At 42.8% G+C, this 18,468-nt stretch overlaps 1 protein-coding gene across 11 annotated transcripts in view; it reads right to left on the minus strand.

Annotated features, from left to right (window-relative positions):
- Window positions 1-643: 643 nt before the first annotated feature.
- LOC310702697 (L-threonine 3-dehydrogenase, mitochondrial-like) overlaps window positions 644-18,468 on the minus strand; it is a 193,235-nt gene continuing 175,410 nt past the window's right edge. For 2 of the 11 annotated variants that reach the window (XM_083494703.1, XM_083494699.1), the window contains exons 2-9: window positions 11,079-11,271; window positions 10,488-10,530; window positions 10,016-10,086; window positions 8,285-8,434; window positions 8,007-8,179; window positions 6,332-6,422; window positions 4,559-4,828; window positions 644-2,925 (exon numbers count right to left, since the gene is read on the minus strand). In XM_083494703.1, the coding sequence (XP_083350829.1) occupies window positions 2,777-2,925; window positions 4,559-4,828; window positions 6,332-6,422; window positions 8,007-8,179; window positions 8,285-8,434; window positions 10,016-10,086; window positions 10,488-10,530; window positions 11,079-11,262 (1,131 nt within the window). In that variant the 5' untranslated portion in view covers window positions 11,263-11,271 and the 3' untranslated portion in view covers window positions 644-2,776. Of the gene's footprint in view, window positions 2,926-4,558; window positions 4,829-6,331; window positions 6,423-8,006; window positions 8,180-8,284; window positions 8,435-10,015; window positions 10,087-10,487; window positions 10,531-11,078; window positions 11,272-13,680; window positions 15,401-18,468 lie in introns of those variants that run through there. The other 9 variants (XR_014523584.1, XR_014523585.1, XR_014523586.1 and 6 more) reach the window with 9 other exon arrangements.

Genomic DNA, 18,468 nt, shown 5'->3' on the forward strand with positions numbered 1-18,468 from the left:
TCACACGCATGTGCAGAAGCAGCAAATCGCAACCCGTGCATGCAGACACTCGCCGCTGCAGGTTGCGCTCTTTTCATGTTGCGAACGGGCCTCCAGAACGGATACCATTCGCAACAGAGGTACCACTGTATTCTGTTGGGAGCTGCCCAGAGTGGCTGGGGAAACCCAGCCAGATGGGCGGGGTATAAATAATAAATTATTATTACTCTGCCTGAACACCTGACCCAGGTAAGCCTTTCCCAGCAGGCAGCCACACTGGATTTGCTGAGGACCAATATGTAAAGTCTGTAGTCATGAATATCCTAGATGTGATGCAAGGGGCGCCAAGGGTCATCTAGTCTGACCCCCTGCAATCGCAGCTGAAGGGCCCCTGACAGATACCCATCCAACTTGTTTAAAAGCCTCCAAAGAAGTAGAGTCCAGTACCTTCAGAGGGAGTCCACTCCATGTTGAGCAGCTCTTCCTATCAGGAAGTTATTCCTGTTTTGATTTCAATATATTGTAATTTAGCGTTGCTCTGCTTATAAAACACCAAGAGAATATTCTCCTATGGGCAGCTATAGAAATTAAATAATGCAGACAGGACTGGTAGCAGGTGACTAACATCTGGGTTGCAGGGTAAATAGAAGAAAACACAGTCACCTTTGCATTTAGGATTTTATTCAAGTAACCATTATTGATGTCTTACAATAGATGGGGGGGCGGTGGAGAGAGAAGACAAAATCCTAAAAACTGGCACATGAGTGATACAGAAGCCAAGTAGCAAAGCTCTTCTCAGAAACAGGAATTTATTTTTGTTAAAACAAAACTGCAGAACTTAGAAAGATGCAGAATGAGGTGGTTTGCTTACTTCCAACTAAATACCTCAAGCTGTAAACCAACAGGATTTAGTTGCACTGCACATTGGAGGCAAAACCCAAATGACAGAACCCTCTTAAATGTGTCTTCATATAAATAGTAACTGCATCTACAGCCCAAATCTTAACATAGATCATGATGGTATGTTTGACTTCTTGACACCTACTCTTATTCCCCTCTCATCATCACAGGATAAAGGACACTGGAAAACATTTTGGTCGTGAATTACTGCTTCTTATTTATATTGTTCATTGAACGTAGTTAAAGGAAATGGAGAAAGCAAAACAAGAATGACAGGCGCTGGCGAGTTACTCCTTGAGATCTTGAGGAGCCCTAAAATGCATTTGATCAAGTTCAACTTTGTAAGACCCACTGGGCCAAATCTTGTAAGTCTGAACTGTTTGGCAACAAAGAATTGACCAGAAGTTCAAATTTCTCTTGGAACGGTAAATATTATGGGCAAAATCTGAACATGGCAACAGTTTTTTCAGATGAAAGTATTTTGGGTAAGAAACGAATGAAAGAAGTGTATCCTGGTACCTAACTGAGAAAGGGAGAGGAGGTTGCAGTAGATAACCCATGTGTCATTATGTACTTCTTATATGAAGATGCTGAATGCAGGAAGCCTGCTGGATGAGGCCAAACATATCTGTGTGGTCCAGCATCTTACTTTCCACAGTAGTCAAGCAGATGACCCCAAAGCCTACAAGTTAGAGATAGCCCTTTCCTGCTGCTGCTGCTGCTTCCTGGCAACTTCTATCCAGAAACATATTGTCCCTGAACCAGTGGCAGGGGCAAGAGAGAAAGATGATACATGCAGTTGGGTTAAAAATGCCTCTCCCATGCCAGCTTCTCCCCACCCCATATTTTGAGTGTCTAAAGTATCAAGCCTACAGACATGGTCCAAAAGGATTGTCAAGTGAAAGATGCTAATATAACTATATTTCTAGCTCTCAAGGAAATCTTCATCCCTAAATGGCGAAGTTAATCTGCATCAGCCTAGAACACCTGGAATTGGCATCAGCCATTATTATTATTATTACTACCACTTAAATCTGTATACCATCCTATACCCGCAGCCATGTTATCCAAAAGATGAAGTGAATAAACATTGTTCTTTATTTTGCAAGGGCAGATTTGTTTAAGATTGCACCCCATGATCAACACAACTGGACACTCAGCTGACCAGCAATGTGTGCTTAAGGTGAGCCCCACAGATGACCTGTTCACCCCATAGATTGAGTCCATTCTCCCCATAATGATCACCCGCTGTCTATTCCCATTATCATACCAGATTCAGGGTTAAGACCACACTGTATATGTCATCCTCAACACCCTCAATCAATGTATCAACTGCAACCTGGAATAAGGTCTGAAGGAGATGTGCACATAAAATAATTTAAAACTCAAGAACGCAAACACATTTAAAACAAGGTGAAAACAGGACAAAGTAAAGCCTATCAGAACAGAAATATCCCCAATTTTTTCCAGAAAGTGCAGATAGTGAGAGACTGTAATATCTCTATGTGAATACAATTCCACAGAATATCATCCAGTAACTAAGCCAAATATTTTATGACAAGGAAGAGATACTCAAGAGGGAGAGGAGAATGTCCCTGTGAACATTTTTTGGAGCTTGAGGCAAACAAGTTGCACATTAGGAGGCAGAAATGATGTTTTTCTGTGAAACCCAGGAGCTACACAGCATCCACAAGTGCTTTTGAAATTATCTATGTGGGTGCACAGGAGATGGGGGGCAAACAGGAAGAAAGATGAACGGAGACATGAGCAAGCCTTCCTAGAAGATGGTATATTCCGGTGCTGTGCTGCTTCAAGACTTCAAAACAGATGAACACTCAGTATGGCTCTGGCCAGGTCTTGCCAGCTGATCACTTGAGGCTGCATCACACCTGGAGAGTCAGTTGACCTGGGCAACCCTGGAAATGGAGCGGGCCGAGTCGAGGAAGGTGAACATGGTGTTCACCAGGTCTGGTAGATCATAATCGTGTTTCCATCCCCAATCTTGGCGAGCATTGCTGTCGTCAAAAATCATCGGCCAGCTGTCAGCTATAGCACAAGGGGGAAAGACAAAACAGATTGTGTCATAAGCAAATTCCTCCTTGCTTTATGCTTAATTCAATAACTTCAGTGGCTCTCCCTATCCCCCCCAAAAAAACCCAGGTTTGCTTTTCTACTTCTAAAAGAAAAGGAACAGCAGCTTCAGGAGGGAGAAGTTTTGAAACAGGAAAGCATCAGGGAGGGGAGAGGGCACAAATCTTCTCTCATCTCTTTACCAAAAAATAATGTTCCAAAGGGAGGAGTTTCCTTCTTTCACTGGGATCTATATATGATATACAAGAAATCTGTAGGTCTGTTTGTGATGGTAAATGTCTATGGAACACAGCCTCCCCCTCCTTCATTTGAATGTCACCTCTTCCATGAAGTAGGAAAAGCTTCTGCCTAGGTTTAAATGCACACATTTCCCCACTTGGCCCAAAATAAAGCAATTTTCACCTGGCATTAACTGAGAGATGTTGCCTTTGGGGTGTGGGGAGGAAGACAAGATTCTGGTGGCCCTGCAAGGTTTTCACTGGAATGTGTTGCGCATTTTACGACAAAATTTTACTATTTTATAAAACCCAGTGGTTTTTGCCGTACCATTTTAAGGCTCTGCTTCCCACACACCCCAGTACATCTTTTAATGCTTTCCTGTCTCCCAAGAGCAAATTTGAGCACCCCCATTGCCTATATAGCACCAGACCTCTGCAGAACACCACCCACCAACTCTTCTTAGCAGGGGAATGAATGCTCCTCTGATTGCTCTGACTCCTACATTGCTCACTATGGATAAAATCTGACATAATCCACCTGTAAGACTCCTCTCGTTATCAAGATGCCTTACAAAGTCAGACCTTTGGATCTGCCGAGCCAACTGTATGCCAATTGACAGGAGTCTACCGGCTGAAAAGTGTTTTTCCAGGCGCAGCCTTGCTATCCAAGTCCCCCACCTTCACTTCGCAACTTTTAAGTACTACTTAGATCAGCCTTAACCAACCTGACGGCCTTCAGAAGTTGTGGGTTACGGCCATGTTGGCTGGGGCCAATGGAAGCTATAGTCCAAAAGTTCTGGAAGGCACCAGGTTAGTGAAGGCTAGTTACATCTATCATGCCTTGGCCCAAAGCCCGGTGCCATTCATATGAAGGAGCGTCTCCATCCCCATCATTCTGCCCGGACACTGAGGTATAGCGCCGAGGGCCTTCTGGAGGTTCCCTCACTGCAAGAAGCCAAGTTACAGGGAACCAGGCAGAAGGCCTTCTCAGTAGTGGCACCCGCCCTGTGGAACGCCCTCCCACTAGATGTCAAAGAGAAGAACTACCAGTCTTTTAGAAGACATCTGAAGGCAGCCCTCTTTAGGGAACCTTTTAATGTTTAACAGACTACTGTATTTTAGTACTTTGTTGGAAGCCGCCCAGAGTGGCTGGGGAAGCCCAGCCAGATGGGCGGGGTATAAATAATAAATAATAATAATTAATTATTATTATTATTATTATTATTATTATTATTATTATTATTATTATGAAAAGGAACAATGGGATAGAGTCAAGAGGAACACCCAGACCCAACTACATCTAGCCTATTTTAAGACCCAGCAACAAGATGAACACACATTGCAGTGAAAGATCAGATCCCAGTACTGACCTATGGCTTGTCTGACAGCATCTACTTTGTAGGAAACTTCAAGTTCTGGAATATGCTTCTGGACCTCTTGAACCAGCTCCTCGGGAGTGAAACTCAAAGCGCTGATGTTGTATGTCCTCATGCTCAGCCCTTCAGCAGGGGCTTCCATGATCTCCAAGGTAGCTCTCAGGCAGTCATCAATGTACATCATTGGGAGGCGGGTGTCTGGTTTGAGGTTGCACTGGAACTTGCCCGTCTTCATCGCATCGTGGAAGATTTGGACGGCATAATCTGGAGACGAGGAAAGTTAAACTATGCTAACTGGTAATGCAGCTGTAAGAATATAAAAAGAGCCTTTCGGATGAGGCCGATGGCCCATCTTACAGTAGCTGGCAAACCTAGACAGCATCTTAAAAAGCAGAGGCATCACCTTGCCAACAAAGGTCCGTATAGTTAAAGCTATGGTTTTCCCAGTAGTGATGTATGGAAGTGAGAGCTGGACCATAAAGAAGGCTGATTGCCGAAGAATTGATGCTTTTGAATTATGGTGCTGGAGGAGACTCTTGAGAGTCCCACGGACTGCAAGAAGATCGAACTGATCCATTCTGAAGGAAATCAGCCCTGAGTGCTCACTGGAAGGACAGATCCTGAAGCTGAGGCTCCAATACTTTGGCCACCTCGTAAGAAGAGAAGACTCCCTGGAAAAGACCCTGATGTTGGGAAAGATGGAGGGCACAAGGAGAAGGGGACCACAAAGGACGAGATGGTGGGGCAGTGTTGTCAAAGCTACCAACATGAGTTTTACCCAACTGTGGGAGGCAGTGGAAGACAGGAGTGCCTGGCGTGCTCTGGTCCATGGGGTCATGAAGAGTCGGACACGACTAAATGACTAAACAACAACAACAGAAGCTGGCCAGATACCTACAGGAAGCTGGCAAGCAGGACCCAAGCAATAAGAGCACTATTTCTTCCTGCTGTTTCCAATAACTGGTTTTCGGATGCATTCTGCCTCCAACTGCAGCAGCAGAGCATGGCCATCGTGGCTAGTAGCCACTGACAGCAGTCACCTGAATGAATTTGTCTACTCCTCCTGTAAAGCCATCCAAGTAGACAGCCATCTCTGTCACACACAGTGAAGGAGCTGCTGAATGCTTCTCTCTCTCTCCTTGATGTTCATCTTCCCTTACATACCAGTTTCCCTCAACAGTTGAGAAGAACAAGTAAAGTTACCAACTAGGGCAAGGATAACCAGGCAGAGGGCCTTCTCGGCAATGGCACCCACGCCCTGTGGAACGCTCTCCCACCAGATGTCAAGCATCAAGGAAATAAACTATCTGACTTTTAGAAGACATCTGAAGGCAGCCCTGTTTAGGGACATTTTAAATGTTTTATCTTTTATTGTGTTTTTAATATTCTGTTGGGAGCTGCCCAGAGTGGCTGAGGAGGTCTAGTCAGATGGATGGGGGAATACATTATTATTAATTATTATTATTATTATTATTAACATGAGGACCTCCAGATATTGTGGACTACACTTCCCATTAACTCTGGCCACTGACCATGCTGGCTGGGGAGTTGGAATCCACAGAAGGTACCACACTGGCTAGTCCTGTACTAGAGAAAGAAATAAAGGATGGTAAACAACGGCTGGAGTGTTTATGTGTGAGAGATACCAATTCCCTCCATCGTTCCCTTCTCCTATGGCACATGAAATGTTCTGCCATGATCTAAGGCAAGACCCCCATTCCCCCCCCCCCTCTTAGTATCACTATTGTATTTTATAGGCTAACTTACCAGTTGTTCCCCCACCAGGCTGGGAATCAGCTGAGATAATACCAGGGTATCTTAGGCACCGGAAGTCTAGTCCATACCTGTAATGGTAATACTGAACAAGGAAAGAAAAGATACAATTAGCTACTAATTCTTCTACAGTAGCAACTCTAGCTACCTGGTGTTAGTGGCTTCTTAAAATGTTTATAGAGGAAATTAGGGAAACAGACTGATTTTAGGAGCAAAACAAGGGACGTTTGCTGCAACAAAGTCTTGTGGCACCTTCAAAACTGAGAGATTAGTTGTGGCTGATGAAAGCATTTCACAACCTATCAGCTATTTTTGTTTAATTAATTAAATTTATATCCCTGCCTTTCCTCCATCAAGGAACCCAAAGCAGCGTACATGCAGGTCCCACTTTCCGAATGCTCACAATGTGAAAAAGCAATTATCCAACGTGAAGAACTGGCACCTAAACCTCGCTATGCACACCACAGATTCAGTTATCAGAGCAGATGGAGTTTTCTCACTTTCTTACTTGTTTATAATAAAAAAATTCCTTCCAGTAGCACCTTAAAGACCAACTAAGTTAGTTCTTGGTATGAGCTTTCGTGTGCATGCACACTTCTTCATCGAAAGCTCATACCAAGAACTAACTTAGTTGGTCTTTAAGGTGCTACTGGAAGGAATTTTTTTATTTTGACTATGGCAGACCAACACGGCTACCTATCTGTTACTTGTTTATGTTATGCTAAATTGTGGCAGCCATATGGGAGGGAAGCAACCATGCAGAGAGATTGGACTAATCAGTTTTTCCCTTATCTCTTCTTTGCTGTTTGGCTGCAGCCATTTCAGGAAGAAACCATGAAGGGAGCGGGGAGAGAGACTGGACAAATCACGGATTAGAAATGTTCCCATAGGAAATATTGGAAATCGTCAGCTTGCTATGCAAACACTTGCCTAGCGAACCATTTAGTGGGAACGCATTGTGTCCAGAAAGCGGGACTTGCATGTACATGCGGTTCTCAGGCAGGCAGTCCATCCACAAACCAACCAGAGCCAGACCTGCTTAACGTCAGCAAGGTGGTGGCCTCATGTACCTTCATAAACATTGCTAGTGTCATTGGTAATACAAGAGTTTGTTGTTTACATTCTCTCTCATAGAATGGGAAAAGGCCTGAAAAGTTAAGAGTGTCAGTCCAGATTTTATGGAGTGGGAGGAGAGAGGGAATGTTCCACAGTGCATGTCACCTTTTCATACAGTCGTACCTTGGAAGTCGAATGGAATCTGTTCCGGAAGTCTGTTCGATTTCCAAAACATTTGGAAACCAAAGCGCGGTTTCCAATTGGCTGCAGGAACTTCCTGCAGCCAATCAGAAAGCGCGGAGGATGTACAGCTTCCGAAAACTGGAACACTCACTTCCGGGTTTTGATTTGTTTGGGAGCCAAGGCCTTTGAGATCCAAGGTACGACTGTACTGGCATTTGATGAATTCTCTTGGGTTAAGATGCCATTGGTACAGGTAACTTAGAAACAAAATACAAGAAATTCATTTAAGCAACTTTAAGCAATGTTCTGCGCTTTTAGCAGCATTTGCTGTCCATCCACAACACCACAGACAAATGCTCATGAAAGGGGAACCACCACCACATATTGAAGGGGGCTGGAGGCATCTGCATAAGGAAAGGGCAACTCTTACTTCTCCCATGAGCTCAGCATGAACTTTGGAAACACCGTAGATTGTCCTTGGCCTCTGGATGCAGAGATCGGGAGTTGGGTTCCTAGGGGACGTGGGTCCAAATGCTCCAATTGTGCTGGGGACAAAGAGTCTCAAGCTGTGCTCAGCTGCAATATCAAGAATGTTGTGCAATCCTGGGAACAGCAAACAGAGTTATCAGGCTTGAAACCAAGCGTTAACACTCCCCAGAGGGAGGCAGGGACAGCTAAACAAACAATATGAAGCAGGCTGACATCTACCAGTGATATTCACAGATCTTGCCAAAGGGACATTGGCTTCTCCAACGGCACTGAGCAAAGCGCTGTAATGAAACAGCCACGTAATCCGGTTGTTCACCACTATCTCACGGAGGTTCTTGTAGTCCAAAATGTCAGAGTAGATGAAAGGACCTAAGAGGAGGAGGAAGGTGAAAGCATGAAGGTAAGAGGCAGCATAAGAACCTACAAACTGGAGAGGGTCACCTGCCTTTTGGACAAAAGCCTGTTGATGGAAAACAGAATCTCAAGGAATTCCATTCTCATGTTCTCTGCAGAACACTGCATGTGTAACAAACTTCATACACAAGTGTGTGCATCCTTTCATGTACATACAGAATGATCCATTACAAACAGGTGCAAAAATGTTTTGACCATGATGTTGTGCACCATCAGTTGTGCACATTAATCAGCAGGTGTCCATTGCAGTCACCCCCAAACATACATACATCTACTGCATAGCAGCTAGGCCAAATTTGACACTCCTTTCAGTTGACCAAGGCGCTGTTTGAAACACCACAAGAACTGCAAAACTGATTTCGCCAGAGACCTTCAAAGTATAAAAAAAGTTGAGTGCATGCGCAACAAAGCTAAGGACGACTTAACTACAGCATCTCCAGCTCTTGAAAAGCTATGCACTGTTCACAGAGCCAGATCTCATTTGATGCAAGCATTTTGCTTTGTTTGAGCGTCCATTTGGATAATATTTTTGCTTTGATCAGTTTCCTTCTGTACCAGGAAAATACCACTGACAAGGTAAACTGCATGGCGAGATTTAGAGAAAAATGTATCAGGCATATGAGGAAAAAGTTTCCCACCACACCATTTACAAAACTAGTAGCTTAGTTAAACTGGTTACTTCATTTTTTAGTGTGCTGTGATAAGCATGCAAGGAATCTATAGCTAGAACTAAGTTGGTCAGTCAATACTGCTTGTATAAACACTGAAGCGTTGGTGAAAATATAGAGCTGCATACATGGAATACCACACGGGATTTTCTTACATGCCTGGGGTCACTATGATAAAGGTTAACAATATGCCCTAAGCTGGAACCAGACAATAGCTTTTAAGAAAAGTAAAAGAGTGATAAAAACATTGTTTTCCACTGGAATACACACTCATTTATTTTTCCTGCCATTGGCTACTGTCAAACAGGATTTACAAGATTTTGAAGTACTGTAATACCCTGTGAGCCAAAAGCAGCAGTGGAATGAGTGAGTACACCACAAATTAGGGTGTCCCTTCATTCCACTTTTCAACTCGACTGCCTCTCTTCAAAGCAGAACATCACACTGTTGCCTGTTCAGCATGATTAGATATGGCACACATTTAATGTACAGGTGTCCTTTGGTTCGTTTACCATTTATGTTCACACAGAAATAAGCGAGTCAATTCAATTGCTGTTGCACTAGCATCAACACAAACCCTTTCTAGCTATACTGCATACATGTTGGCTTTGTTTTATGGAAAATACGAAAACTGTTGGGCAAAGATTCTCTCAAAATACATATACCATTATTTTAATATGCCAAATGCCTATTTTTTATTAACAATGAAGTTTAGGTCAGCAAATTCAGGTGAATTGGAAGAAACAGGAAGGTGAGATCTAGCATATAACTAAGTTTTCAAGATCCTTTGCCAAAGAGGATCACTGCTGCTGGAATGTAATCATAGTGTGGCTCAGTGTAGCTCTCTCATCATAATCTGGTCACTTACCGCTATGAAAGACATTATCAGGAGGCTTCCTAATATCTGATAGGATTACATTGTTCTTTCCGAAGCGTTTTCTAGAGAAGACATAAAGATTAGACTCAGAACAGCTCTCCTGAAATCATTTTAATTAGCACGATAGGTTCTTTGAACAGAACTAGTTTTGCTAGGTGCTGTGCCTTCTAGCCCAAAGTTCCTACACTCTGAAATAGCAGCATCGACAACCCTCTTGCATCAGAAAACATCAGCCGATGGCATATGGATTCAAGTTTTGTGATCAACCCAGATCAGTGTACAATGCAATCTCCATTGCCTCCCTGCTTTTCTTCCCCCAGGCACAACTTTAGGATTGTGAATGAGATGTGCCTGATTTTTACCTTCTAATTGCAAGTAAATGTGATCATTCATGGGAAATCTTAACCTATATCTTCAAAAAGGGCACCAGAACTTCTAGTTGTAAATCGAAATTACAGCTTACCTCAAGAGCTTAGCAAGTCCTACTCCAAGTTGGCCAAGTCCCCCTACAAAACAAGATTAAATGTTTACAACACCTGAAATGTTATGCCTTATAACAACACAAATAAAAATACTTTATGTTCTGCAGAGACTGAGAACTTTAGACATAAACTCAATTAACAGAAGCTATCAAAGGAAGATACAGATGGGTTATTTAGTTTAGTGATTTTGACCTGCACAAGAATGATCTGTAGCGTACTAATCCTCAAACTTCAAAATTACTATCTCACGAAACGCTGACATCTCAAGAGGGCTTTGGCTCAAGAAAGAAGTGGCAGATGATCCATCATCTACAATAATCAGATGGAAGCTGAACCCTCTTTTTCCAGGGCTACATTTGGAGCAATGCTCCTGTTCTCAGTGGTCTGGAGTGAGGTAGAATGGACAGGCCTATGTGTACAAGCGGATAAGGGCTCCAAGAGGGTTCACAGTGTTTCTCTAAACCAGTATTTACATATAATCAGATGAATATCAATACATGTGGCCTGATACAAAGAAATACAAACAGAACAGAGGAAATCAACTGCGGAGTACTGCTTAACAGCAGACTGACCTGTAATTAACACCCGTGGATGGTCCGATTCAGAGAACGACACTGAGTGAAAGCTGGCGTCTGAGGCTACCTGCCGTGGTGAGAAACCAAGACACCTAACCGGCACAACAGCAACTTGACAGCCACAGCCAGGTTTCTGCAGCACCTGCTTGACAGCTCGGCTCAAGCTCCTCATGGCTGGCATTTTTCAAGGCTGTTGGAAGAAAAGGAAATTTCACGGTCACTAATAAGAGGTTCCACCAGCAGTCATTTTTTATAAGCGCTTCAGAAAAACCAGCTCTGCCTGAATTACCCAACAATTCATTAGCTACAATGGGAGTACTCATATACAGTGGTACCTCAGGTTAAGTACTTAATTTGTTCTGGCGGTCCGTTCTTAACCTGAAGCACCACTTTAGCCAATGGGGCCTCCTGCTGCCGCTGCGCCACCAGAGCACGATTTCTGTTCTTAACCCGAGGTACTATTTCTGGGTTAGCAGAGTCTGTAACCTGAAGTGTATGTAACCTGAAGCGTATGTAACCCAAGGTACCACTGTACGCTCAGTGGTAGAGCTGAGGGTCAATAGTACACAGCAGTCATGGCTAGTATCTATGTCAGACATCCCCAACCTTCGGCCCTCCAAATGTTTTGGACTACAATTCCCAACATCCCTGACCACTGGCCCTGCTAGCTAGGGATCATGGGAGCTGTAGGCCAAAACATCTGGAGGGCCGCAGGTTGGGGATGCCTGATCTATGTCCTGTATTGAAGGCAGCATGTCTCAGAATGACAGTTGTTAGGGAGAGTGTTACTGCATTCAGGTCCTTCTTGCTGACTTCCCACAGGAACAGACTGCAGAACTAGATGGGCTTTTGGTTCTGATCCAAGATGGCAGCTCTTATGTTCTTAGCATGTGCTTTGCATCTTCACATAAGAGTCTTTCCAGGAAACCACAGGAAAATGCTGCCAGTCACAGACAAAACAGTTCAACTCCGCAACACAGTTTATTATGCGCTCAGAACACTGGCATGCCACTGTCAGAAAGGGAAGTGCCTGAATCAACACAGGGCCAGCAAAAATTTGCTATCCCAATATGGCAATTTGCTTGAGGGGACTCCCTTGTTATAACTGTCTATTATAAAACAAATTGTCAATTCTGATAGCTAAATTGTCATGTCTGCTGGTCTACACGGTCAAAGTCGACACGAGGGCTTTCCAAATTTTTTCATGTTGCTGACGCACTTTTTACACATGCATCATTTCGCCACACAGTAATTCAGTTTTACTAGCAAACCACAGGTTAAGCTAACCTCTTTCCAGCCCTGGGAAGAGCACGGGGAGCATTTGTGCAACACACCTACACACTGCAGCCAGCACGTTAATGTGTCGCGACACACAGTTTGGAAGAAGAAGAAGAAGAAGAAGAGTTTGGATTTGATATCCCGCCTTTCACTCCCCTTCAGGAGTCTCAAAGCGGCTAACATTCTCCTTTCCCTTCCTCCCCCACAACAAACACTCTGTGAGGTGAGTGGGGCTGAGAGACTTCACAGAAGTGTGACTGGCCCAAGGTCACCCAGCGGCTGCATGTGGAGGAGCGGAGACGCGAACCCGTTTCCCCAGATTAGGAGACTACCGCTCTTAACCACTACACCACACTGGCTCTGGTCTACACTATATTAACAACACGGCATGCAATGAACTTCTCTTGCACAAGACCCATTGAAATGAACAGATGCTACAGAAGAACATATTATTTCAGGGACTACATTAAATTTGTACCATGCTTTTCCGCAACCATCATGTTCTGCACACCCTACTTAACTCAGTAGAGCATGTGACTCTTAATCTCAGGGTTGTGGGTTTGAGCTCCATATTGGGCAAAAGATTCCTGCATTGCAGGGGGTTAGACTAGATGACCCTTGTGGTCCCTTCCAACTCTACAATTCTATGATTTTATGAATCAGCTAAGATTAGCTTTGATTGTAAGAGAACACTGTATAATGTTAAGACCAGAATGAAGACCAATAATAAATCTTCACTGATGTAATATAATAGCATAGACACTTTAAAAAAAAATCATAATACATCACTGCAGTAAAAATAGAAATCATATTGCATACTAATCATATTTCTATCATAAATTCCTGTTCAGCATGAGGCATACTTTTGAAACTTCCAAGTAACAAACGCACGCACAGCACAGTATTAAGTACCATTCCTGCTGGCTTGCTACCTAATGTTACAGCTTCTTGAAGGCAGCCAGAATCAGCAAGGTCCTAGCTACACCTGTTGTCTATAAATCTAGTGCAGAGGGGTTAAGAAATCTGACTGCAGGGTCATGCAATTCATTAAATTTGCAGTACCTTCCCTCACAACCGTGCAAAGAAATAGGGATTCGATTAGAGAGAACACACCTATTACAAAATATATACCATTTTCCTGTACCCCCCCCAACCACAAAGTAGAATCTTGCTCAGCCTAACTTCACTTTAATAACTGCTCAAAACTTACAGTTGATAAAGCTCAGCCAGAAATAAATTAGTGAGACACATACATTGTGGGGGTGGGGAGGTAGAAGGCCAGACAACACACTTATTGACACATTTAAAAAATAACCTTTACCTTTTTACCTTTACCTAGTCAACAAGTGTTCTATCTAGCTAGATGGCCAGTCTAGAAGTAAAAGGTAATTGACAGCTGAAGTCAGGCTAGGGCGAAAGCTTCAGAGTAATCTTGGGGTGCCAAGTTCTTCCCCATGATGGCTGTCAGTCTGGAGTTCTTAATACCTTAGTACCCTCAGCTGTTAAAAGAAATTGATCATTTGACCTCCTTCATCTGTTTGCAAATGCATACTGGTTTCTTTTTCTGTATAGGCAAAGCACTTGCACAACGACTCCAGGGTTTCCAGCCTTATCAGAATGTTGCTCGTCTTTTTGTGCACCGGGTGTCCTGGAAGTCTAATTTCCATCCATTATGCCTCTGAATGTGACTTTCAAGAAAGGTTGCTCTTATCCCATGTTTTTCTTTGTTGTAAAAAGCAGAGTTCTAATGCCCTACTGACCTGAGATCCTACACATCTCTTTACTCTAGCTTTTGATACCTGAGCTTCATATTTTTAGGACTTGCTTTGTTTCTGTGTTGTTTAAACTGTTTTTAACATTTTTAACATTCTGTTTTAATTGTTGTATCCTGCCCCTGGGACCTTGGAGAGGACAAGAGCTAATGATGGCAATTTCACTCTCTCAGCATCCAGTCAGAAATCCATTCTTGACACTCACACAGTTCATAATTAATTACATTATACTGGGGTATTAAAAGATTAGAATAGAAAAGGGCATTAAAGTGCTTCAATAAGGTTGAAAGCTACACACCTTCTAAAGTTGATATACATGAATACAAGAACACACATTATACTCTCGGAACTTACATAAATCCTCACATCACCAACTGACGGAAACGACTACTTTTCATGTAGATCAGTAATAGTGCTAAGCCTTAGCACATGAAGGAAAAATGATATCTGTGTCTGGTTATTAAAATTATACTGACTGGGTCCCATTTAGCATCTAAGAGAAGCCATCAAACTAGAGATAATTCATTTATTCTAAATGCAACTGGAAAAAAAAATTCTAAAAAGCAAATATTTAAACAGTGTCTTCCTTCTTCCCAATACAATAATATATTTTTTCTCAGCTTACCTTCCCCTTTTTTGCCAGTGGCTTTGCAAAGCAAGAAGGAAAAGAGGAGGGGAGAGACATTTATAGGGCACAGCCTCTCTCCGTCAAGCCAATTGGAGTTCTTGAAAGAGTGGGAGTTGTCCATTACACAGAAAAAGGGTGTGTGAGAGAACACATGGTATCAGCACAAAACACACATCACAATCCAGGTTGTTTGATTTAAAAATAGCGTCACCACACAATGGGTACAGAACTTTGAAGACAAGAAGGAACAGCAATGCTGCTTTTCTAATAATACAGGGCCTGCTTGCCTGGTTCGCTGGATTAATACTTTATCCTAAATTAACACCTGCCGACTATTGTTTTAATGGAAACTGAAGTAATGGTACTATAAACTGGATTTGTTTGGCTTAAAAAGAAAGATTAAAAACTCTCCAATAGTACTTCAATTTACACAACTGGTAAACTAAAAAGCCTCTAAGGTTTAGTCTGAAATGATGATGATGGTGGTGGTGGTGATAATAATTTATTATTTATACCCCACCCATCTGGCTGGCTTTCCCCAGCCACTCTGGGTGGCTTCCAGCAGAATATTAAAATACAATGATTCATCCAGTATTAAAAGCGTCCCTAAACACACACACACACACACACACACACACACACACACACACAGACACTGTATATATAAGAATATAAGATGGATCACAAAGTATGAATGGTGGGGCATTTTTTTTACACTTATTTAAATTTATTAACACAAACTTGATGGACCAATGGTGTGACTCATCAGTACCAGGCAGTTTCCTATCTTCTAAAAACAAAGTTATGTAAGCCTTACTGCTGGCAGATAGGTAATAGAAGTAATACTCTCTGGCTGCAGCGTGACAGATCTCCAGAGTGATAACGTAACCTAGGCACCTGCTACGCACACAGAAATCAAGAACATTTTGCATAAATTGGCAGACCTCAGGTTCATTCAGCAACAATAAGGCTATTCAGAGAGAGTTAGGGACCCTGAAGGTCTTCTTTTGCTGTAATTAACAAATTTAGGGGAGAGGGTAGCAATTTGAAGCATGAAATCAATAGAAGGCCTCTAAAGAAAACTGAGGAACTGGACTATGACCCACCAGCTGGTTTTCTACAGAAGAAAACTGGTAGCAACAAGCATGCTTTTATGAAGAGTAACTTAATGTACCGTGTAGTTTGGTCCTTAGGTAAGCTGAATTGAAGCTTTTAAGAGCTGTAGATTCCAGTGAACAAAATGGGAAAACTAGAGATTATGCTGTATCAAACTACCGTAATTCTTTCACTGATGTACTTAATAGCTGTCCAATTAAAGTTAAACACACTGCTATTTGGAGAAGCCATCCAAAGGGACAATATTCACAACCCAAAGTTTTCAGCATTAGAAAACTGCAAGTTAGTCCTGCAACAAAATGCTGCATTGTAAAGCACTCCTTTTCAGGGTTCCAGATATCCAACTCCCCATCTGGCATCCCCCCCCCCAAAACCCCCGTCCTCTCACACATAGTATGTTCAGTGCTCACGGAGTTGTTTTGGGAGGTCTCTCCTGTTAAGGGTTTCCACCTTTTCCCATTCCGCTTGCTATTTCTGCAAGCATCAGGGCTCCCCTGAACTTGCCAATACCTCCCTCTTGTGCCTGGACAGTGCCATTTCTGCTACGAATGGATTGGCAGTCAGGAAGAAGTTCGCAATTTGTGCAGACTCTGCTACTGAGCAGAAGTCACCAACACTGCACCTGCCAGTGTCCACAGAGGATTCAAACTCTGAGCTGTCATTAAAAAAAACAAAACCATAGCCCTCCTAGAAAGAAAATTAAGCAAATTGTGCAAGCACTCTTCAAATATTTTTATTATTATTATTTTGGTGAAACGACCCAACCTGGCTGCTCCCACCTATCCATGTTTTTAGCCAATGAGTGAAGCCAATGCAGTGAATCCCTGGGACCTGTTTCCCCCTCTGCTTTACTGCTCTTTTCCATTTTCTAGTAGTCCTTGGAATCTCCATATTTTGCACTTCCTGGGGATCAAAAAATTTAGAGGAGGAGGAGTGGAGAGGAACTGACAGGATGCATTTCATTCCACTTGCAGAGACATAGGGATGACAGTGGGCAGTAGCCAACCTTCTCTTCTATGTTCTTTTACAAGGGAAATATAATTTCCAAATGCAATTTCTTTTCTCCTTAATTGATAGAGAAGTGTTGCAAAACCCACCCCACCCAACATGCTGTAAATGATCAGAGAATGCAAGAACGTTGTTCAATGGCTTTTTCCTCAAGCAAAATAAAATATTTTGTGCACCACCCTTTTATTTTTATGAACAAATCCTGCATGGGGACTGTGTGGGGATTTCTTTATCAAAAATACTACAAATTAACTCTTCCCAACTGCAATCAATGAGATTCAAAAGTATTTACTTGGGCTGAATTGTACCCTACATTATTCAGGGGAGCAGGTGGCGCTGTGGTCTAAACCACTGAGCTTCATGGGTTTGCCGATTGGAAGGTTAGGGGTTCAAATCTGCACAACGGGGTGAGCTCCCATTGCTCTTTCCCAGCTCCTGCCAACCTAGCAGTTCGAAAGCATACCAGTGCAAATAGATATATAGGTATTGCTGTGGTGGGAAAGTAAACGGCATTTCCATGCTCTCTGGCATTTGTCATCATGTCCTGTTGCGCCAGAAGCAGTTTAGTCATGCTGGCCACATGACCTGGAAAGCTGTGGACAAACGCCGGCTTCCTTGGTCTGAATTGAGATGAGTGCTGCACCTCATAGTTGCCTTTGACTGGACTTAACTGTCCAGTGGCCCTTTACCTTTTCGCCATGTCATTATTGTTGCAAGGCAATTTTAGACTAGACGTACTATCCATTTAATAAGAGGATTTCATTTTTAACTTCTTGGCAGCACTGAACAGTGTGCAACGTCACTCCCATGTTTACGCAGATTCTCACTTTTATGTCTCTAGGTCTATTACAGCAAGTTCCTTTCCTGGAATTGCTTTTAACAACTGCAATGCCCATTTTGATTTCAAGGCGCTCTTAAATTACAACCCATAACTCTTAGCTCATGACAGCCAAGTGCTAGGTTAACCTCTGGCTCACACACTGCATTGAGCAATATAGCTTGTGCAGCAGTTACTATGCACTGCCTGCAGCACAGTTAGTGGACGATTTATGGGTCTCCCATTGCCTCTTCAGCTACTGCAGGAATGGAGTGCTGCTGCAGCAACACGTGCAAGGACTTTTTTTGAAAAATGCTGACGAAATAGAAGTTCAGAGGAAAGTGAAAGACAAATGTTGGAATTCAACATTAAGTGGCACTGAAATGAAATGCAGACCATGATGCGTTTTATTTCTGGAAGGCGGTAGGCAGCACCTTTGCCATTAATTTCTATGCAATTTGATACGTGAACTTTGCAGAACTTTTGCAAAGTGCAAAATCAAGCATAGTTTGTTTTCTCTTTTTAAGCCCACATTCCCAGAACATTCGTACTTCTATCTCAACAAGTCTTCACTGGCTTAGTCATGTACACAGAACGGAAGGTGGCAGAATCCCCAAGGACATGTTTAGCCTGGAGAAGAGGAGGTTAAGGGGTGATATGATAGCCATGTTCAAATATATAAAAGGATGTCATATAGAGAAGGGAGAAAGGTTGTTTTCTGCTGCTTCAGAGAAGCGGACACGGAGCAATGGATCCAAACTACAAGAA

This window comes from Podarcis liolepis (assembly GCF_965112155.1).
Source record: "Podarcis liolepis genome assembly, chromosome: 3".
Taxonomy (NCBI): Eukaryota; Metazoa; Chordata; class Lepidosauria; order Squamata; family Lacertidae; genus Podarcis; species Podarcis liolepis.